Here is a 23,200-nt window from a genome sequence, read left to right on the forward strand (position 1 = left end):
GCGCCCTACCCCCGCCCCCCGCCCCCCGCCCCCCGCCCCCCGCCCCCCGCAAGCTTCCAATCCAGGGGCTCCAGGCTTGTTTCTCTTTACCGGCAACCCTGTGAGGGAGCAAGCCCAGAGTAATGAAAAGATGCCCAGAGCCACAGGCTGAGCCAGAGAGGGCAGGATGCAGCAATGAAAGGAAAGGGAGGAAGCAGCCCATCCCTCCGCCCGCCTGGTATCCGCGGAAGCATCCTTCTCCGTCCCTCCCTTCCATTACCTTCTGGTGCCCGTAGAACCAGTGGATGGGAGGCGCGGGGAAGCGGCACAGGTCTCGCAGCAGCCGCAGCCTCCGCAGGTAGAGCTTGATGGCCTGCAGCAGGCCCAGCGCCAGGCAGAACACGAAGGCCAGGTACAAGGGCCGCGCCCAGCGCGTCTCGAGCCAGGAGGACTCCATCGCTGTGCGCTGCGCGGTCGCAGGCGGCCTCCGGGGCTCCGGAGGGGATGGGCTTTCCCCGCCCGGCGCCTGAAGAGGCTTGCCGAGCCCACCGCGACTCTGTGCCCTCCAGCAAGTTCCGCTCTTTCCCCGGGAGGAGGACATCTGGGAGAGAAAGCGCCAGCTTGGCCAGAGGAGGCAGTCTCGAGTTCTCCGATTTCTAACCCTTTATCAATTGAGGCGAATCTTCATTCAGGGCAACTTTTTTGTTTTGTTTTTAATTTTATTTTTTCAGTGTTCCAAGATTCATTGTTTATGCACCACACAGGGCAACTTGTTTTTTTATTATTATTATTATTTTTTAAAATTTATTTTCAACGTAACAGTATTCATTGTTTTTGCACCACACCCAGTGCTCCATGCAATCCGTGCCCTCTCCAATACCCACCACCTGGTTCCCCCAACCTCCCACCCCCGCCCCTTCAAAACCCTCAGATTGTTTTTCAGAGTCCACAGGGCAACTTCTTAATGCCCTTCTGGAGTGTCACACTTCAGCTGTGACAGTTTTCAATTATGGGAGGTCAGAATTAGGTTTCAAAATAATACCAAGGCTGAGGCCATTGTTTTTCTTCTTCGCCACAGATAAATGTTAATATGCTAATATGTTAATAAAAACAAAACAAAAACCCAAACACAAAAACCTTTCCCTCTCTGAAACTCTGTCAGAACCCACAGGGATCTGGGAGTTGGGAATGGACATGTGTAATCATTACACTTACATAGTGTGGCTTGTCTAGTGGTGTGTCGGTAAATGTTTTAGAGTTGATCTTCACTCGGATTTCTAGCATTTGCCAATGTCCACCATGTGTTATTTCAAGCTACAGAAGATGCTACAGATACGATCAGGGCCCACTATATAATTTGTGGATCCCAGGGCAAAATGAAAATGTGGGGCCCCTTGCTAAAAATTCATTAACAATTTCAAGATGATGACAGAGGAGCATTAAACCAAGCATGTGAGTATGCTTCTGAGTATGGGGCCTTGTTTCATGCCTATGAAGCCAGATCTATCCAAGAGACATTCATAACTTTGAGAGCATAGATAATAGGAAAATGTAGCAAAATAATTAGAAACTAATGCAATTTTGGTACTTATTACTTATTAGGTGGTGAACTAGGATCCAGCAGACCTGACTTCCCAAGCTGCTGTCCCCCTTGCCCAAAATTCAATTATTCATTCATTTATTTATGCTAAGAAAGGCGCGTTAGGTGTTGGATTTACAGTTTTGAACAATAAACTCAATCTCTGCTACAACTCCCTATACTCCTCCCTGTCCCTGCTCCCACTCCTTAAGCCCCACCCCAGTCACCATTCCAGGTTTTGTTTGGTGGGTTAATAGTTTAGACAAACTCTAATTGTGATAATTTCATCTGGACTAAGTACCAGGTCCTGGGATGTTCCATTATGTCCCACACCTTACCTGTTACAGTTCCTCTATGTCCACCTACCTCCATCCTTCAACTATTGTTATTGGACTGTGTCTCAGAATCTTCTGGTTTATGCAGTCTCCTCTGAGTAACTCAGATTCTTTCTTGGCACCCTGTCCCTTCTCCAAATCATAGTAAGTGTATGGTGGCCTTCATATGACCACATCATGGTGATCAAGCTGAGGACCTCATATGCATGCTCTGCTTTCAGGATCCAGGTGGGTCTTGGCTTTGTGATGTCTAGTCTTGCTCTCATCCTGGGGTCCTCTGGGCTGACTGACAAGTAGTAGAGTGGGACTGGTGAACTTCTGGTTAGTTCTTTCAGCAGGGTCAGGGCCTGGGGACTCCTTAGCTGTCCCAGTCTTACTCAGGCTCTTGCTGGAGATGTTAATATCTCCTGAGATGTTCTGGTCCATCCGTGGCATTCTCTGCCCTTCCTTAGAAAAGAAAAAACATCAGCACTTTTTGCACTATACCCAGGAGCCTAAGAAAGGCTTGAGGATGCTAGCTCAATTCTTCTCCCTGCTTCACTGCCATTTTCACTCTGGTTCCTCTCCAAAAGGAAGCAAGGCAAAATCTATCCAAATCTTCATTTCCAGAAATTCAGCCTAGAGGGGAAAAATTAGATGCTTTCCTAACCTCTGGCTTTACCTCTTCTGCTAATTCATACCCTAGTCCACCAGGCTGGAAGGTGGAGGTGGGGATTCACAATTTCCATTCATGTAGTAGAAACTTTCCTTATGTGTCCTCTCACCCTTGATTGAGACTGAAAATCTACAGCCTACTCCAATAGGACATGATAAAGGGACATACAGGAAGCTAGAAAAATATTTATTCTGGCCAAAGACTGGCTTTCAAAACTTATTTCAACTCAAAAATCCCATTTTGGAGACCAACAGCAGAGCATCTATCCCTTCCTTCTCTTGGCATATCTGTGCAAATGTTCACTGAATTGAATTTGCTTTGCTGTAGGATGGGGATAGGGACACTGAAAAAGCCCCATCAATGTGGTCAAACAAGGTAAGAATTTCAGGTCTGGCTGAATTTAATTTGCTTGGCTGGATGGGGATAGGGACACTGAAAAAACCCCATCAATGTGGTCAGACCAGGTAAGGATTTCAGACTTTACAAAATGTGATAGTAATCCACTGAAGGGATTTAAGATGGAAAGTGACATGGTTAGGTAGTATATCACAGCTATTTGGGAGATAATAGTGGGCAAATATTTACTGTGTGCTTATGCCAAGTACTATTTTAAAGTATTTAAAGTACTATTTTAAAGGGATTTACATGTATTAACTCATTTAATCCTCATAATAAAAACTTGAGGTAGATATTACCATTATCCCCATTGTATATATATGGAAACTGACACACAGAGAGATTATGAAGTTTGCCCAGGACATCAGAGGGTAAGAAGAGGGACCAGGATTTGAATCCAGTCAGTCTCAAGAATCTAGATCCTAGGATCTTAACATTTATAGGAGCAAATGATATGTCTATGGGGTGGTGAAAAACTGGCACTAGAAGACCAGTTCTGAAGCTGTTATAATATCCAGATAAGATGTGATGGTGGCCTGGTGAGGGGGAGTGCCATGGGACAAAGCGGCAGAATAAATGGGAGAAATATTGGAGAGTGTTTTTTTTTTTTTAAAGATTTTATTTATTTATTTGACAGAGAACACAAGTAGGCAGAGAGGCAGGCAGAGAGAGAGAGGAGGAAGCAGGCTCCCCGCCGAGCAGAGAGCCCGATGCGGGACTCGATCCCAGGACCCTGAGATCATGACCCGAGCCGAAGGCAGCGGCTTAACCCACTGAGCCACCCAGGCGCCCTGGAGAGTGTTTTTGATGGAGTTGGTAACTGACTGGATGTGGCCCCTGTAGGGAAGAAGTCTAGGGTGATCTCTGTGTTTCTCTTCACTGAGGTAGAAAGAGCAAAAACAATCACTCTTTCCACTTGCTCCATCCCCTGTCCCATCCCTTGTGTCTTCTGCTTTTCTTGAACCTGCCCTCAAGACTTACCTCCTCTATAAATGCTTCTCTAACCACCCAACCCATGGGAATCCATCCTATGAACAATGGAAACACTCATTTTCATACCTCTCATTTGATACTCATTTATTTATGTTTTTATTTATGACTCATTCCATAGTCAGTGCAACCCTATGAAGCCTAGTTATGTATCTCTTTTCATTTTCAACTTATGTTCCTAATTAGGTCTGAAAAGTCCATGGTAGTGCAAACACTTTTTTTTTTTTTTCCCCATCTCTCAGATTTCCTTGGAGCCCAGCTCTGGGCTAAACACATAGATATTTTAGAAACTGTTACTCAATTTATGAACTAGGGAGACATATTGGGGACTTTAAGGAAAGAGCAGGATGAGGAATATAAGATGTAGTTATCTGATCCACAAAACAAGAGGCAGTGAAGGAATGGAGACATCCCAGATCAGGGGACTCATCTACTAAGAGAATAAGCATAAGGCAGGGGGTAGGAAGGGAGGTGAGCAGAGGAAGAATAAAGGAAAATGACAGCTATTTTCACAGTGGGGGAACATGGGGACTGTTCCTAAGGGAGATGGTGCTAAGAGAGCTGAAGGATGGAAGGTGCTGAGAGAAGGGCAATGAGAGGAAAAAACAGGGCCAAGGGGTGAGCTGGGTGCTGAATAGAAGGAATGACCTGGATGGGATGGGGCACAGAAACTTCATAGATGTCCAGTCCCAAACAGTTTTATGAAAATATCAAGACTGAGCAATGATCCCTTCAATCTGCTCTTAATTGGCAGCACATTAGTTGCAGTTTTGAAGGGGTCCAACTGGGAACACCAACACGTTAGAGGCATAGGAGGCAGGATAGAGGGAGGGAGTGGGCAGATTACATCTCTGATGCCAGATAACCTCAATTTTCTCAGAGGATTCTGAGGCACCTTCTGCTCTGACAGGAAAAAGAGGACTGAGTGCCTAGAGGGATGGGGATTCAGAGCAGCTGATGGGCTGATGCTGAGGGCATTGGCAAGCAAGTTGTTAAGAGACTGAGGAACCAGTGGAATTTACATAGTAATTCCATGCAGAGGGCCCAGGCCACATGGCTCTATCATGTATTTTCTCCCACAATAGTCTGAAGTAAGAGAATTGAAATGTTCAGAAAGGAGACATAGAGCCAGTCCTTGCCCTCATTGCTGTGTCCTGTATACCAGCCAGTGCTGGACAATGGCAGGATGAAAAGAAGAATCGAGGTTAGGCTTCCCCTTGGGACAGCCCACTATCTGGGGGAGGGGACAGATAGATACAGTATAATGGATAGCTGCTATGACTGGAAAGACCCCAATGGATTATTTAGACCTCATCTGGTCTTACAAATAAAGAAAATAAATAAAAAGAAATTTAAAAGACAGCTTGCCCTGAGCCCCTTCTCTCTAGTCTGAGAATTCCAAGGTTTACTCTCTTTTCATCCTTGCTGTCTGTGTGCCACACCAGTTGTGCCCATCTCTCCACTCCTTCGGATTACACAATCCGTGCGTCACAAACCATCAAATGTGTCTAGCAGTGTTGGTCTGTTACCTTAAGTGATTCCAATATTTAAAAAAAAATTTTTGCCAAGAAGTGTGAGCTTCTAGATGAGGAAAAGGAGCAAACAGAGACATTGGAGGAACACGAGGAATAACAGGTATTGTGGGATATAAGGAGACACTGTTGAAACACGTTGAATGATGGATTTCAAGTGCTCCTGAGACAACAAGGGTCAACGCTGAAATGTGTCTCTTGGAATTAGTGACATGGAAGTCAGATATAATCATAGGAAGAGTTGTTGAAGTGACAGATATAGAAGCCAAAATGAAGTGGGCTGGTAAGGTAAAACTATGCCAATGAATTTTAAACTATGGAGAAAATATTGCCAACTCAAAAAAGCTTTGCTATGAAAAAGCAGAGAATTATGATATGACCAGATAAGGGAACAGGGATTCCAGAGTGGAAAGATGGGGAGGACTCTTTATACCACCCCCTGCCTCCCTCCACCCCATTCCTAGAAGAGGGAGAGGTTAGGATCTTCTAGGCCTTGACCTAGAAGAAAGGAGAGGTTGGGACAGATGTAGAGCTTCACGTTTTGTGGTGTTTCCAATCACAACAGAGAATAGCAAAAAAATATAAATTCCATAAAAAGATCTCCAGACCATAGGCAGTTTTGAATTAATTTAAAATTCACTTAGTTTGGGGCACCTGGGTGGCTCAGTGGTTTAAAGCCTCTGCCTTTGGCTCGGGTCATGATCCCAGCATACTGGGATCAAGGCCTGCATGGGGTCGGGGGGCGGGGGGTCTCTGCTCAGCAGGGAACCTGCTTCCTCCTCTCTCTCTGCCTGCCTCTCTGCCCACTTGTGATCTCTGTCTGTCAAATAATAAATAAAATCTTTAAAATACACTTAGTTTAACAATTTCGAGATCGTCTCCATCTTCTTTTCTTCATGTAAATGTACCACTCAAAAGAGTTGAATTCAAGAGTACATAAGTCATCTGATAAAAGTATACTTGGCATAATATCAAGTTAAATAGATCACAATTCTCAATAGTCTGTTAAATGCCTTCAGTCATCCCTCACACTTGTTTGATTGGGAGCAATTCAAAAATAATAGTTTTGAGCATCACATAAGTAATATCCTTATAAGGTAAAACAGGCTCTGCCAAGCTAGACCCTCACCTGAAATGATAATAATTTCAAAATAATGTTGAGCCTCCCTCCTGTCTCAGGGAGACCACAGGCCAGCATAGCCCACAGCACCCTGACAATTCATTGCCTGTGCTGACCCTTTATTTTCTGTCCATTGTCCTGGTATCTCACTTTGGGGACATATTTTGTGACCCAAGTTCCCAGGAGGAGCCAGGTGAAATGGCTGTCATGGAGTGCTGCCTGTGTGAGTGGCCACAGCCTGAAAGCCAGTAGACACTGAGTATCAGCCTACAGAGTTACTACCACTGCCACTATGGGCACCACTGCCTCTACCAGAGTCTCAGCTGGCCCTGGCCAGACCTGCTTAGGGAGAGATGGCTGTCCCAAGTGGTTGTCTGGAAAGCCGACATACCAGTGGGTGTCAGAGTGATCCAGTGAGAGGACGAGCCAGGCAGAACACCATCTAGCTCCTTGGGGTCTCCAGAGGAACTACTGACACAATGCAGGAGCAGGAGTTTCTGGAAGCCGACTAGCTTGGTGAACAAGCAGTCAGAAAGGAGGCATACAGCTGTGCTAAAACAGGATCCTCCGGGGGCCCCTGCTGCACAGGTTTGAGGGATCCTAGAGGATGAGGTAACATAGCTTCGTGGTAAGAGTCTCCCACGATTCAGTCCCTGTACTGCATCTAAGGAGAAGGGTGGCCCCAGTGATGGACATGTTCTGGAGCAGTTTGTGCATGTCTTTCAGACTCATTTGCCCCTCAAGAAAAATCAAGATTTCCTTTGTTGTTCAGATGAGGTATATGGTGTGCTTCCCACAGAGTTGGTAATCCAAGAAATAAAGACCTGACAGCCTCTGAATGTGGCTTTGGGTTTTGCGCTAATATTCTCATTCCCTGAGATATGAGTACTTGAGAGACAATCAGATGGGGCAGGGGGAGATGCGGTTTTTCCTTGTATGCTCTATGCTAATGAGAGAGATTAGAGAATTCATCATCATAGCTAAGATGGTCCAGTCTCCAGGCGAGCCCTCAGGTTGATTGCAGAGAGTAGCTAATGACCAGATCTGAGATCCCTGCTATGGCTAGAGGATGCCTTGTGGCTCCTCTCTGCTCTGAATCCCAACCCTACCACATCCTAGCTGGGTGGTCAGAGGCAAGTGGCTCAGCTTCTCTGAGCCTCATGTGTCTCATGGAACAATGGAGATGTGAGCCTTCATTGGAGGGTTGTTGTGAGGATGGAGGAGCCCATGCATATTCCCTGAGGGCTCATGGATGGTACTTGATAAATGTGAGTTTTCCCTTGAGATGCTTCAAAAAGTAAGCCTCCAGTTCTTCCCTGCTTTTCAGACTGGTCATGGTTAATCTACTAATCTGTGCACATGTGCACAACTGCTGGGCAATGTCTGCCCCACCTCTCCTGTAACACCATCATTCCATTCATAGTGAGGAGAAGCGGCTCTCACTGTGGCTGCCAAGCTGTGTGTGGGTAAACCTGGGCCCCACAGGCAGGTATGATCTGTCTTCTTTCTTCTGCCCGACTGGATTCTTAGTCTTGCTCTCCTTTTATGCCCTTCACCACAACCCAAAGATATGGCCAAACGCAGAGGTGTGATGGCCTTGGGAGGAAAGGATGAGATGATTGCTGCTGAACAACCCCTTTTCCTGTCCCAGGTTTGGTCGTGCTGTCCCTTGGATGATTGGAAGGAAGAGCTTGACTACACCTGTCCTAGCCCTAGTGCTCCTTCTGTAGGTGTTTGACCCTTCCCGGTTTGCACCGGGTTCCTCTCAACACAGCCATGCTTTCCTGCCCTTCTCAGGAGGATCAAGGTGAAGTACTTGTACTTGGGTGGGGGTATCACTTGGGTGAATTGGGTGAATACCTGATGTTTGTGACTTTCTTTGTTCATCTGTAGTGTCTGCAGTTACTAGCGTTGTATTATTGTGTGTAGGGAAAGAGGTGTGTGTCTCTGTGTTCAAAAAGAAGGTGGCAATCATCGCTTGCCATGAAGACTTGGACCCGTTGCTCTACCCAATGGTTAACCACAGTTTAGTGTGACAATTTTCCAAAGTTCAGTATATTCTAGTATATTTCTCACTTTAGGAGGATGACTTTAAAATATTTCAGATGTTTCTTTTTCAATTACCACTAATCCAGGCCACTGTCTTTTGTACCTAATTCATTATCTACCACTCACAGTATCAGTGATGTTTGCCTGTGTTTGGACTTCCTTTAGGTTCTTGTAAGCATTCCAGTTGTGTACAGTAATGGTTTGAACAAAGCCTCACACCAATGGCTGTCTTCTTTATTTTTGCAATCTCATTCAACAAAATGTTTACTACCCATTAATATTCTTATAACCATTGACAACTTTTCCAGTTGGCAAAATTCTTTATTTGAATGGGACTGGCATATCATATTCCACAGTATACGTAGTGAACATTGGCAAGCAGCATAAAATTGAGGACAATCAACTCCTTTGAGAGAAAACCTACTATTTTGTATGTGACACTTTTTTGTATTGGCATTTAAACATTACCTGGTCTGTAAAATGTAAAGCACACAGAAGTGGCTGTTCAGTGGGAATACTATTGCCCAGAGTGGCTGCTATGAAATCTTCCAGTGCTGCTGAAGTGTTCTATAAATAGTAACTGCAGGAAACTCTGTAAGTAGTTACTAGAAAACTGTTTTTTTCCAAGTACAGGAATCTGTCAATCCCTCACATACAAAATGAATCCACTTTCTTTTTAAAAAAGTTTTTTTTATTGTGTTATGTTAGTAACCATAAAATACATCATTAGTTTTTGACCCAGTGTTCCATGATTCATGGCTTATGTACAACATCCAGTGCTCAATGCAATATGTGCTCTCCTTAATATCCACCAAAAGGCTCAGCCATCCCTGCATCCCTCTCCCCTCTAAAACCTGCAGTTTGTTTCTCGGAGTCCACAGTCTCTAATGGTTTGTATCCCCCTCCAATTTCCCCCAATTCACTTTTCCTCTCCTTCTCCTACTGTCCTCCATGTTATTCCTTATGTTCCGCAAGTAAGTGACGCCATATGATAATTGGCTTTCTCTGCTTGACTTATTTCACTCAGCATAATATCCTCCAGTCCACTTTCACACAACATCTTTAAGCAAATTGTGCTTCCAGATACTGGCTCCAGGATTTGTTTCTCAATGGGATTGAGACCTTCCTCCTAGACATTGGTACAAGTCAACTGACTGCCAGTAGAGACAGGAAAAGGATACACAGCTCAGTTCCTAGCTCAGAACTAATGATTATTATATTTTATTCCATTCATGGTTTTTTTTTTTTTCAGTTCGATAGACATCATTCAATTATAAGACTGCCTATTAAACCTGTCTCTGTGTGCCAAGTCCTCTGCTATGAGATGGCATACTGCTCTTGCTTCCAGGAGTTCACAGTCAAGAAATATATGCCACCACTCAAAAGAGACATCTATCTATCTATTTCTTTCTTTTTTTCTTTCTTTCTTTCTTCCTTCCTTCCTTTCTTTCTTTCTTTCTTTCTTTCTTTCTTTCTTTCTTTCTTCCTTTCGTCTTCATTCACTTATTACTAATTGACCCTCTGTAGGAAATTCCATGTTCCTGGCAATGTCCTATTCTAGAAAGTGATGTGTCCTTGATTAAGCTATTAGGGTGATGTCAGGGTCCAGGAATGAAGAGGCACAATCGGCAGAGGTGGGGGTGAAAACAGGCTGGCATTGCCCTTAGCCTTGAGCATGTGGCAGGCAGAGGTGGAGGGAAGGCATTCTCTGGGATCTCCTCAGCAGGAGCTGAGCTGGGAGGAGGAGGAGTTGAGCAGGTGACAAATGAGTGAACCAACAGCCCAGAGAGGACTTTGATGTCAGCTGAGGCATGTGGACATGTTGTACCTGTGATGAAGGGTGAGGGAGGCTCTGAGCTTGGCTGGGGCTTCAGGAGCGGGAATGGAGGCAGGAGACAGAAAAGTCTGGGTGAGGAGGTAGAAGGATGGCAGCAGAGACATTTCTGCAGTAGAATTGGAAGACTACAGCAGCTGGTTGACTGAGGGGCTGAGGGGGAGGCGGGAGTCTGGACCCAACCTGGCAAGCAGATGGTGTAGCAGGTTGAGCGTCACTAAGGCTCTGCCTCTGCAGAGCTTCTCTGTGCCATTATGATCTCCTTACCCAGCTCTGTCTTGTCCTTACTCTGAGAATCTGGACCCCTGTGTGCCCCAGATGGTTAGGGCCTAAAGGATGGCCCAGCCCACCCCCTATGGTGCCCTGTCCTGCTCTCCCCATTATGAAACCAGAACTGGCTTTGCAGAGAGCGAACAACTTAAAAATAAACTATGTTAGTGATCCCTTGACTTGGTCCTGAGGCTCAAGGTGCTGACCTTCTTGTAACAGAATTTCAGGCCTACTAAGAGCACAGATAGGAGTAGGAGCTAATCCTGGAAGAGTGTAGGCTTTGTCAAAGGTCAAGGGGAGAGTGTGAAATAAGCAAGGCGGGGTAGGTGTAGCGATGTGTGTGTGTCCTGATGGAAGGGAACTGGGCTGGGTCCATGCAAGAGGGCCCTGTATGTGCTATTCCCGCCAGGGGGTTTGAGGCCACTTGTTATTTCCTTTTCCCTCCCTGACCCAGGAACTGTATCGGGAAGACTTTTGCCATGAACGAGATGAAGGTGGCAGTGGTCCTGACCCTGCTCCGCTTTGAGCTGGCACCACATCCTTTTAAGGTCCCTGTTCCCACTCCAAGAATTATGTTGATGTCCAAGAATGGGATCTACCTGCATCTCAGGAAGCTCCTCTAACCCTTGTGGGGACAAGATGAGCCCTGAGGGCCTCCTGCCTGCCATCATGTCTTCCCGTCCGTCTCTCCTGTCTGCTCTCTTCTGCCTACTTCCTGCTCTCACTCTGCCCACTGCCAGCCTCCTGCTCTCCTCCCCTGTGCATCAGACTGTCTGTCCTTCTCCATCTCACCCTTTCCCAAGATTCCCACCTGCTTGCCCGTTACCTTTCTCCTACCCAGCTGGAGCTCTGACTATCCATGTAAGTCATGAACAGTGGCCTGTCCCCCAGGCTGTCTGCCCTCTCCCTGTTGCTGTTCCTTTCTATCTGCTTTGTGTTCCTTGCTGCTTAACCACATTACACAGACTTGGCTCCTTAAAAGAGCACAAGTTGATGATCCGATAGCTTAGCTGATCAGAAATAGGGAATGGGTCTCCCTGGCACAACAAAGGTGTTACAGAACCTCTCAGGGAGAATCTCTTCTCTTGCATTTTCTACCTTCTAAACGTCTGCTCTTAAGGCTATTCAGTGAGGGGATTAGGCCTCCCTGTTTATCAAGGAAATATCCTGTTCTTAAATGCAATTGGTTACAGATGTTAACAGTACCCATGAAATTTTTAGTGCAACACCTAGACTTCTTTTTAATTGAATAATGGGGACTCCAGCCAATCCAAGCTGACACATAAAGCTAGTCATCACAGTCTACCATGTGTCCTCTTATCATTCACACATTCTATTAAACCACACTTCATCTGCAATTTAAGTATAATAAAGTCACACTTCCACCAACTAACCGTCATATGATTGAATGTGTGTTGATCCTTTTCCCCAAGCACAAAGCAAAGTCATTGGAGAGTATTCTCTCTTCTCCCTGAAATCCTGTGACCTACATGCTATGATACAAAGTTAAATATTAGTACCACATATCTGGTTTCTGTGCAGTATATAAGACAAGAAAGAAAAAAATCTGACACCCATGTGCACATAATCATATTCATAACAAAGCAGGAAAATGCTAGAAATAATTACCCTCTTTATTTCTATAACCTAGGACATGGCCATCCTTCTCATTTATAACAGCCTTCTTCCACTACTCATTCGGTTATTTTCTTTGCCCTTTCAGCCCTTTGCTGAAAGCCCCTCAGCCGGTTGTGGTTTTTTGCCTGGTGCCATGACCCAGACCCTCACTCTTAAATGGTCTGGGCCATTACTAGTCTTGCCTGAACTGGGCTGTGGCATTTTCCCATTTACTCTCATGACAGCGCAAGGTAGTTCTATGAGATGCCTATGTATTTCCTCCATTCCAAGCATATTTTTTCTTACCTTCATGGTAAGGAAACTGGCAATTTCCCCCTTGGTAATCAGGATAGATCCAGTACAGTCACTGCTTCTGAGTTAGACCCGTGAGGAGCCCAAAATGTCCAGGAGTTAGCTTCATGCAGTCATTCTTGTGTCTCCTGGTGGAAGCACTCTTACTTTCAGATATAAGACCACTAGGACAATACAGCACAAAGTTACATGGATAAGTACTCCTTATTTTGCTAATCAGATCACTAGGGGTAAAAATGAGTGGTTCTGCTCCTATTTCTATCCCTTGAGTACTGGATGGGTGAGTCCTGTTTATGGGAGAAACAGCCCCATGTAGTGGCCATTGATTTAAAGCAAATACAACCCCCTGGAGAGCCTTCCTTCCACCCTGCAAGTTATTGCCAGCTAGCTGGTGCTGTATACCCAAACCTATCCTGAGGTTATTTCTCTGGTTCTGGAATGCCTAGCTGGAATGGATATCCTCCCTAATTGGCAAAGAAGACTCAGTAAAATATGGGGGTTGATGTCTCCAGCTCATGAGGCTCTTCCCATATGTCCTCATTCCAGTTGTCAGAGTCCCATTTCCCAGTTTTCTCACTGTAACAGTTGACATGCTGCAAGATACGGAATTCAGTTTGCTGACAATTCAGGCACAGGCAGGATGACACCTGGGTTTAGTTTCAGAATCTGGGTCCTGGTTAAAGCTTGTTGCTACAGGTCAGAGTGATCTTCAGTGCAGACATAGAAGCTTTCAGGTTATTTATTTATTTAGGTCTGAGAAATTGAAGCCTCCACATTGTTCTTTCCTTTTCCCACATTTCAGTACAACATGGACATCTAGTCAATCTTCTTATGCTCCTTAGTTTGACTAACATGTTTTAAGGCATCCAATACTTGATCACCAGAACCTTGCCTTTTGCAAGACTTTGATTAGCAACATCCAATGGTGAAGTCTTGTGTATTGCAACATCAGGCCCTGGGCTACTGGTGTGCTCTTTACCATTGGTATTAGAGTCACCAGTCCCTTTCCAAATAATCCTAGTAGAGAACCAATTCATGAAACCCAGAACCAAGTCAGAAAACCTGTTAAGATTCTGTTTCTCTAGAGTCATTCTTGGTACCAAAATTTGTCTTGGTCAGAGTCTTACCAGAAAAACGAAACCAGTAGAATAGGTAGATGCCTGTCTGGAAAGAAAACAACAAATCCAGAAGGATAATGTATCTGATCCTCACTTGCTTTCCAGCCAGTAGCTTTCTTGTGCTCTCCCTGTCTTAACACTGAGCAGCTTAACTAAGAAAGGGGACTAGAAGGCTAGGTTGTCCATTTGATGGGATGCCTGACTGAGTGAGGCCACAGCAGGGAAGGGAAGGGCATGGAAGGGTCATGGTCATCCAGCACCAAAAGACAGGGATAGGAAGGGCAGGGAAGGTAGGTGCCAACTCACCAATCCACTGGAAGAAGAAAGTAAACACATCTGGGATCATGGGACCTATAAGAGAAAGATGATCAGGTCATGCACAGACTGAGAAATTCCCAGAGGAGGCTTCTGGATAAATAGGGCACGCATGGACCTTAGTTCCCCTTTGATGCAGGCCCCACGACTCTTCTCCACATGGTGCCTGAGCCCTTGACTTGCAGGAAGTCCCACCCTCTCCCACCAATGCTGACCCTGCCAGTTGTAAAAAACAACAACAACAACAACAACAAAAAGCAAAAAACAAAAAACAATCCTTAGGGAAGTCGGGCTTATAGATGTTCAGGAATCCAAGGGACTGTCCAAACCAAAGTGCATGGGCATAGGGGAATTGGTGGGCCCAGGATACAATTTTGTCCAGGCTCTCTGTCCACTATATCAGAAATATGACAGAACGGGAGGCCCCTCAGGAGACCACTGTCACTAGTCAGACCCTACATCCCTGGGCAAAGAAGGCAGGGGGCTGCCCAGACAGACCATGGGAGCAATCTTCCCTTGTCCTGCATCCCCCTGTACATCTTTGGGGGCAGTCTCCTCTCCGGCCCCAGAGAGATCACTATAAGTTCAAGCCATCCAACTGCTGTACCTGAGTGAGCTCAACAACCCCAAGCTGGCCAACTTGCTTCCATCTGGTTCCTGTCATCAGCCTTCTATCTATGCTGCTCCAAGAAAGAGATTTCTCAGTAAAGCTGTCTTCATGAGACTGATAACATCATCATGCTGTGCAATGCAGAAATCTGCTGAATTCTGCCCCTATTATGTCATTTGATACACTTTTCTGAGCCCCTACTATGTGCAGGGAACTATCTTAAGGTCTCAGGGTATGAGATGTACTGCGTCTTACACTTTCATTCCATGGACAGACCAATTAGACTCAACTGAACAATTAAGGAGTGTGAATACACCCAGTAGTAAGTGCCAAGAAGGAAGCAGACATGCTGCTATGAGAGAGTCTAACAGGGAGTATCTACTTAGAGAGGAAGATTGGAGATGGCCCCTGGTTAGAGAGGACATTCATGGGGGAAACCTAGAGGATGACAAGCCCCTGACAGAGCAAGGGACAAGATTCCCAGTAGAGCAAGCAGCAAGCACAAAAGCTCTGGTCAGGAAAAAGTAATGGTGTCTTCCAGGAGCTGCCACCTGGTGGGATTGTAGCCTGAGACGAGATTGGAGATCAGAGGGTGGTGTGTGCTCTAAGATAGGGTGTGTTTAGGTAGAAAATTTAGGTAAAAATATATGAAAGCATCAGCATCATGCCAACACAGAGTAATCATTATGCATAATAAACGGCAGTCCAGCACTAGGAAAACTGGAGTACAAATTTGAGGTCATGGTCCTACCTGTGACATTTACTTTCTTTGTGACCTTGACAAAGTCAACTAAGTCCCTGGGTCTTAGTTTTCTTGTCTGTAAATTAAGGTTAATAAAATGTACAGTGGTTATGTCTGTGCTTTGGAAATCCTATGCAAATATTGAGAAAATATTTTGAAAGCTTTACTACATGCCAACACCAAGCAGAGTACTGGGTCAGGAACCCTCACTTCCTCAGAATAACTTACAGATCATTCCAGGTAGAAAATCCTGCTGCACAATGTCCTCAGCCAAGAATAAACATGAGAGCTCTGTGTCTTCACTTGGATGGGAAAAGAAAGCAAATATTCAGGATTGAAATAATTGGCTGGGATATGCAGTCTTTATAGGGGAGTACAAGTCAACAAGGCATGGTACATTGCACCAGCATCCAACCCAGTGTTATCAGTCCCAGAAACAGGAATGCCTGGTGCTCTCTACCCACAGGAGTAATCCCTTCAAGCTGTCACCTTGGGGACCGACTGCACCCACTCGTCTGCCTTCCTGTGGCCTGTTAACAGAACCAGGAAGCCTCTAGGAATAAAAACACTCATTTCCCTTTAAAATGTGGCAACCCAAAGTGAACCTAGTCTTTTTAAGACAGTGACCTAATGGGTCTAATATGATCCTGATTTCCTCCTTCATTCATTTGTAAGAATGCAGTAAGAATGCCCTGGGCATCATCAATAGACACAGCCCTCTCCCAGACTTTAGAAACCTCAGGACTCAGGTTGCTTCTCTGCAACCTTCAAAGACTCCTTGGTTGGGGTGTCTGGATACCAGATGAATGAGAAAGATATTGACTGGGTAAGAAACGTTGACTGTGCCTGCACAATTGACTAAGACTTGAGCTCATACTTGACAGACAGTTCTGCATTCTGCTTTCCTTACTTCCCTCTAAGCTCTACTCATATCCTAAATAATTCTCCATGAGCATCATGCTCAATGACTGCTACATCAAGCCAGGTGGTGTGCTCTACACTTGCTCACAAAAACTGCTCTGCATAGGGAGGTTTGCATTTATGCCAATATGTGGGGTTGATGCCTGAAATACAGTCCTGCTCCCAGGAAATACTGGATCAAATAGAAGAAACATGAAATGTCCCCTGCAAAGTTTGGCAGCTACCCCATGTGGTCTGGAAGGTGGTTTTCAGCATATGGTTCACAGCAACGTCTCTGGAGCCACACTGCCTGGGGTGGATGCTGGCTCCACCTCTTACCAGGAGTGTCACCCTGGCCAGGGTAGCTAAGCTCTTTGTGCCTTACTTTTGCCACAAGGACTATGGGATTATTTTATGTATACACACACACACACACACACACATACACACATACACACACACACACGCGTATGTATTTAGTTAGTTTAAATTCAAGTTAGTTAACACATAGTGTATATCGTTTTTAGGAGTAGAATTTAGTGCTTTATCGCTTACATAGAACACTCAGTCCTCATCACACCAGGTATCCTCCTCCTTAATGCCCATCACCCATTTACACCTTCCCCCCACTCCCCTCCCCTCCAACAACCCTGTTTCCTGTAGTTTCGAGTTTCTTATGGTTTGCCCCCTCTCTGTTTTTATTTCATTTTATTCTTCCTTCCCATCCCCTATATTCATCTGTATTGTTTCTTGAATCCCATCTACAAGTGAAATCGTACGGTATTTATCTTTTAACTGACTTATTTGCTTAACATAATACCCTCCAGTTCCTTCCATCCACATCCTTGCAAATGGCAAGACTTCATTCTTTTGTATGGCTGAGTAATATATATATACACACACACACACACATACATACACACACACACACACACACACACACACACACCACTTCTTTATCCATTCATCTGTTGATGGACATTTGGTATCTTTCCACATTTTGGCTATTTTGTACATTGCTTATATAAACTTTGAGGTACATGTGCTCCTTCCCAACACTATTTTTGTTTCCTTGGGTAAATGCTGGATAGTAATTGCTGGGTTGTAGGGTGGCTATATTTTTACCTTTCTGTGGAACCTCCACACTGTTTTCCACAGTGGTTGCGCCAGCTTGTATTCCCACCAACAGTGCAAGAGGATTCCCCTCTTTCCGCAGTCTCACCAACATCTGTTGTTTCCTCAGTTGTTTCTTAGCCATCCTTTTTTTCTTTTAAAACTTTATTTGTTCAGAATAAATAAAATTAAAAGAAAAAAAAAAGGAAGGGCACCTGTGTGACTCAGTCCTTAAGCGTCTGCCTTCAGCTCAGGTCATGATCCCAGGGTCCTGGGATCGAGCCCCACATCGGGCTCCCTGCTCAGTGGGAAGCCTGCTTCTCCCTCTCCCACTCCCCATGCTTTTGTTCCCTCTCTTGTGCACTCTCTCACTCGCTCTCTGTCAAATAAATAAATAAAATCTTTTAAAAAACAAAATAAAACTTTATTTGTTCAGTGTTCCAAGATTCATTGTTTATGCATCACACCCAGTGCTCCATGCAATATGTTCCCTCCTTTTAGCCATTCTGACTGGTGTGAGCTGGTATCTCATTGTGGTTTTGATTTGTGCTTCCCTGATGATGAGTGATGTTGAGCACCTTTTCATGTGTCTGTTGGCCATTTGTGTGTCTTCTTTGGAGAAATATCTGCTCATGTCCTCTGTCCATTTCTCAACTGTATTTTTTGCTGTTTGGGTGTGTAGTTTGATAAGTTCTTTATAGATTTTGGATAGTAGCCCTTTATCTGATAAGACAGTGGCAAATATCTTCTCTTATTCCATCGATGGCCTTTTAGTTTTGTTTATTGTGTTCTTTGTGCAGAGGATTTATCTTGATGAGGTCCAATAGGTAGATTTTTTGCTTTTGTTTCCCTTGCGTCTGGAGATGTGTCTAGGAAAAAGTTGCTGGGGCTGAGGTCAAAAAGGTTGCTGCCTGTTTTCTCTTCTAGCAAAGTGATGGTTTCTTGTCTTTCTTTAAGTGCTTCATCCATTTTGAGTTTCCTTTTGCGTATGGTGTAGGAAATTGGTCTAGTTTCATTTTGCATGTCACTGTCCAGTTTTCCTAACATCATTTGTTGAAGAGACTGTCTTTTTCCCATGGACAGTCTTTCCTACTTTGTTGATTAGTTGGCCACATTCTTGTGGGTTCTCTATTCTGTTCCATTGATCTCTGTGTCTATTTTTGTGCCAGTACCATAGCGTCTTGATGATGATGACTTTGTAATATAGCTTGAAGTCTGGAATTGTGATGTCTCCCTCTGCTTTATTTTTTCAACTTTAATTTGACTATTTGGGGTATTTTCTGGTTCCATACAAATGTTAGGATTGTTTTTTCTAGCTTTGGGGAAAAGTCTGGTGGTATTTTGATAGAGATTGCTTTTCATTTCTTTGTGTCTTCTTCAATTTTTTTAAATAAGTGTTCTGTAGTTTTCAGCTTCAGATCTTTTACCCTCTTTTTAATGTTTATTCCTAGGTATCTTATGGTTTTCAATGCAATTGCATATGAGATCGATTCTTGATTTCTCCTTCTGCAGCTTCGTTATTGGTGTATAGAAATGCAGCAGATTTCTGTAAATTGATTTTATATGCTGAGACTTTACTGAATTCATGTACCAGTTCTCACAATTTTTTGGTGGACTCTTCAGTTTTCTACATACAGTATAATGTCATCTGCAGAAGTCAAAGTTTGATTTCTTCTTTGCTCATTTGGATGTCTTTTATTTCTTTCTGTTGTCTGATTGCCAAGGCTTGGAATTCCAATACTGTGTTGAACAACAGTGGTTAGAGTAGACATCCCTGTCATGTTTTGTCCTTAGAGGAAAAGCGAAAATTCCACATTGCGAATGATATTAGTTCTGTGTCTTTCACATATGGTCTTTATGATGCTGAGGCATGTTCCTTCTATCCCTACTTTCTTGAAGGTTTGTATCATGAAATGATGCTGTATTTTGTCAAATGTTTTTTCTGCATCTGTTGAGAGGGTCATGTGTTTTTTATCCCTTCTTTTATTAATGTGGTGTAACATGCCAATTGATTTGCAGATTCTGAACCACCCCTACAGTCCAGGAATAAATCCCAGTTGATCATGTGAATAGTTTTTTTTTTTAATTTTTAAAGTTTCTTTTCGGTGTACCAGAATTCATTTTTTATGAGCCACACCCAGTGCTCTATGCAATACATGCCCTCCGTAATACCCACCACCAGGCTCACCCAACCTCCCAACCCCCGCCCCTTCAAAACCCTCAGATTGTTTTTCAGAGTCCATAGGCTCTCATGGTTCATCTCCCCCTCCAATTTCCCTCAACTCCCTTCTCCTCTCCATCTCCCCATGTCCTCCATGTTATTTCTTATGCTCCACAAATAAGCGAAGCCATATGATAATTAACTCTCTCTGCTTGACTTATTTCACTCAGCATAATCTCTTCCAGTCCCGTCCATGTTGATATAAAAGTTGGGTATTCATCCTTTCTGATGGAGGCATAATAGTCCATAGTATATATGGACCATATCTCCTTTATCCATTCGTCTGTTAAAGGGCATCTTCTTTCCACAGTTTGGCGACTGTGGCCATTGCTGCTATGAACATTGGGATACAGATGGCCCTTCTTTTCACTACATCTGTATCTTTGGGGTAGATACACAGTAGTGCAATTGCAGGGTCATAGGGAAGCTCTATTTTTAATTTCTTGAGGAATCTCCACACTTTTTTTTCAAAGTGGCTGCCCCAACTTGCATTCCCACCAACAATGTAAGAGGGTTCCCCTTTCTCCACATCCTCTCCAACACACGTTGTTTCCTGTCTTGTTAATTTTGGACATTCTAACTGGTGTAAGGTGGTATCTCAATGTGGTTTTGATTTGATCCTCCCTGATGGCTAGTGATGATGAACATTTTTGCATGTGTCTGTTAGCCATTTGTATGTCTTCTTTGGAGAAGTGTCTGTTCGTGTCTTCTGCCCATTTTTTGATGTGATTATCTGTTTTGTGTGTTGAGTTTGAGGAGTTCTTTATAGATCTTGGATATCAGCCCTTTGTCTGTACTGTCATTTGTGAATATCTTTTCCCATTCCGTGAATTGCCTCTTTGTTTTGTTGACTGTTTCTTTTGCTGTGCAGAAGCTTTCCATCTTGATGAAGTTGCAAAAGTTCATTTTTGCTTTTGTTTCCTTTGCCTTTGGAGACATATCTTGGAAGAAGTTGCTGTGGCTGATGTTAAAGAGGTTACTGCCTATGTTCTCCTCTAGGATTTTGATGGATTCCTGCCACATGTTAAGGTCTTTAATCCATTTTGAGTTGATCTTTGTGTATGGTGTAAAAGAATGGTCGAGTTTCATTATTCTACACATAGCTGTCCAGTTTCCCCAGCACCATTTATTGAAGAGATTTTTTCCACTGTATATTTTTTCCTGCTTTGTTGAAGATTATTTGACCATAAAGTTGAGGGTCCATATCTGAGCTCTCTACTCTGTTCCACTGGTCTATGTGTCTGTTTTTGTGCCAGTACCATGCTGTCTTGGTGATCACAGTTTGAAATCAGGCAATGTGATGCTGCCAGTTTTATTTTTCTTTTTCAACATTTCCTTAACAACTCGGGGTCTCTTCTGATTCCATACAAATTTTAGGATTGTTTGCTCCAGCTCTTTGAAGAACACTGGTGGAATTTTGATCGGAATGGCATTAAAAGTATAGATTGCTTTAAGCAGTATAGACATTTTAACAATGTTTATTCTTCTGATCCATGAGCGTGGAATGGTCTTCCATCTTTTCATGTCTTTGATTTCTTTCATGAGTCTTCTGTAGTTATTTGAGTACAGATCCTTTACCTCTTTGGTTAGGTTTATTCCCAGGTATCTTATGGTTCTTGGTGCTATAGTAAATTGAATCGATCCTCTAATTTCTCTTTCTGTATTTTCATTGTTAGTGTATAAGAAAGCAACTTATTTCTGTACATTGATTTTGTATCCTGCCACATTACCGAATTGTTGTATGAGTTCTAGTAGTTTGGGGACAGAGTCTTTTGGGTTTTCATATAAAATATCACGTCATTTGTGAAGAGAGAGAGTTTGACTTCTTCTTTGCCAATTTGAATACCTTTTATTTCTCTTTGTTGTCTGATTGCTGTTGCTAGTACTTCTAATACTATGTTGAACAAGAGTGGCAAGAGTGGGCATCCTTGTCACATTCCTGATCTCAAAGAGAAGGCTGTCAGCTTTTCCCCATTGAGGATGATATTCGCTGTGGGTTTTTCATAGATTTTATGAAGCTGAGGAATGTTCCCTCTCTCCCTATACTTTGAATTATTTTAATCAGGAACGGATGTTGTGTCTTGTCAAATGTTTTTTCTGCATCAATTGAGAAGAACGTATGGCTTTTTCTCTCTTCTCTTATTGATTTTTTCTATCACATTGATTGATTTGCGAATGTTGAACCACCCCTGCCTCCCTTGGATAAATCCCACCTGGTCATGGTGGATAATGTTTTTAATGTACTGCTGGATTCTTTTAGCTAGCATCTTGTTGAGAATCTTAGCTTAAAGAGCTTCCAAGATTGGCAAGGTTTAAAAGAGTATGTGACCACCAAGCTGGCATTACAAGAAATACTAAGGGGGGGTTCTATAAAAGAAGAAAGAACCCAAGGGTGTCATAGAACAGAAATTTATAGAGACAATCTATAGAAACAAGGACTTTACAAGCAACATAATGTCAATAAAAACGTATCTCTCAATAATCGCTCTTAACTGAATGGCCTAAATGCTCCCATAAAATGCCACAGGGTTGCAGATTGGATAAAATGACAGGAAAGTGAAGGGATGAAGAAGCATCTTTCATGCCAATAGTCTTCAAAAGAAGGCTGGGGTAGTGATTCTCATACCAGGTAAATTAGATTTTAAACTAAAGACCATAGTCAGAGATAAAGAAGGATGCTATATCATTCTTAAAGGGTCTATCCACCATGAAGATCTAATAATTGTAAATATTTATGCCCCCAATACGGGAGCAGCCAACTACACAAGACAACTGTTAATCAAGATAGAGTCATATGGATATGAACACATTAATAGTAGGGGGTCTTACCATGCCATTCTCAGTAATAGACAGATCATCCAAGCAGAAATCAACAAAGAAACAAGAGCATTTGAATGACACATTGGACCAGATGGACCTCATAGATATATACAGAACATCCCACCCTAAAACAACAGAATACTCATTCTTCTTGAGTGCACATGGAACCTTCTCCAGAATAGACCATATACTGGGTCACAAATCAGGACTCAAACTGCATATTCTCAGACCACAGTGCTTTCAAACTGGAACTCAAACACAAGAAACAGTTTGGAAGGAATTCAAACACCTGGAAGCTAAAGAACACCTTGATTAAGAATGTTTGGATCAACCAGGAAATCAAAGAAGAACTCAAGCAATTCATGGAAACCAATGAGAATGAAGACATTTCAGTCAAAAACCTAGGGGATATAGGAAGGTGGTCCTAAGGGGGAAGTACATAGCCACTCAAGCCTCCCTCAAAAAAATTGAAAAATCCAGGATACACCAGCTCTCTTTACACCATAAAGAACCGGAGAAACAACAACAAATTAAGCCAGACCCACACGCAAGAAGGGAAATAATCAAGATTAGAGCAGAGGTCAATGAGATAGAAACTAGAGATATAGTAAAATGCATCAATGAAACTAGAAGCTGTTTTTTTTTTTTTTGAAAGAACCAATAAAACTCAATGAAATGCATCAATGAAACTAG

At 43.4% G+C, this 23,200-nt stretch overlaps 2 protein-coding genes across 3 annotated transcripts in view; one reads left to right on the forward strand and one right to left on the reverse strand.

Annotated features, from left to right (window-relative positions):
* Nucleotides 1-597, reverse strand: part of LOC116600675 (cytochrome P450 4X1) — a 41,341-nt gene extending 40,744 nt beyond the window's left edge. For both annotated transcript variants that reach the window (XR_004289747.1, XM_032360890.1), the window contains exon 1: nt 260-597. Coding sequence is in view for 1 of the 2 variants with exons in the window: in XM_032360890.1 (XP_032216781.1) it covers nt 260-580 (321 nt within the window). In the remaining variant the exon portion in view is untranslated. The remainder of the gene's footprint in view (nt 1-259) is intronic.
* A 7,166-nt stretch (nt 598-7,763) lies between these two features.
* Nucleotides 7,764-11,362, forward strand: LOC116568213 (cytochrome P450 4A12A-like). Its single transcript, XM_032303735.1, has 4 exons — nt 7,764-7,771; nt 8,010-8,172; nt 8,317-8,393; nt 11,194-11,362. Exons 1-4 carry the CDS (start codon nt 7,764-7,766, stop codon nt 11,360-11,362), a joined length of 417 nt encoding a protein of 138 aa, XP_032159626.1.
* Nucleotides 11,363-23,200: the final 11,838 nt, after the last annotated feature.

The sequence above is a fragment of the Mustela erminea genome, chromosome 10 (genome assembly GCF_009829155.1).
Source record: "Mustela erminea isolate mMusErm1 chromosome 10, mMusErm1.Pri, whole genome shotgun sequence".
Lineage (NCBI taxonomy): Eukaryota > Metazoa > Chordata > Mammalia > Carnivora > Mustelidae > Mustela > Mustela erminea.

Coding starts and splice junctions, on each gene's coding strand:
- LOC116568213 (XM_032303735.1), top strand. Junction 8,173..8,316: donor AGATATGGCCAAACGCAGAG/GTGTGATGGCCT, acceptor CTCCTTCTGTAG/GTGTTTGACCCTTCCCGGTT. Junction 8,394..11,193: donor CCCTTCTCAGGAGGATCAAG/GTGAAGTACTTG, acceptor TCCCTGACCCAG/GAACTGTATCGGGAAGACTT.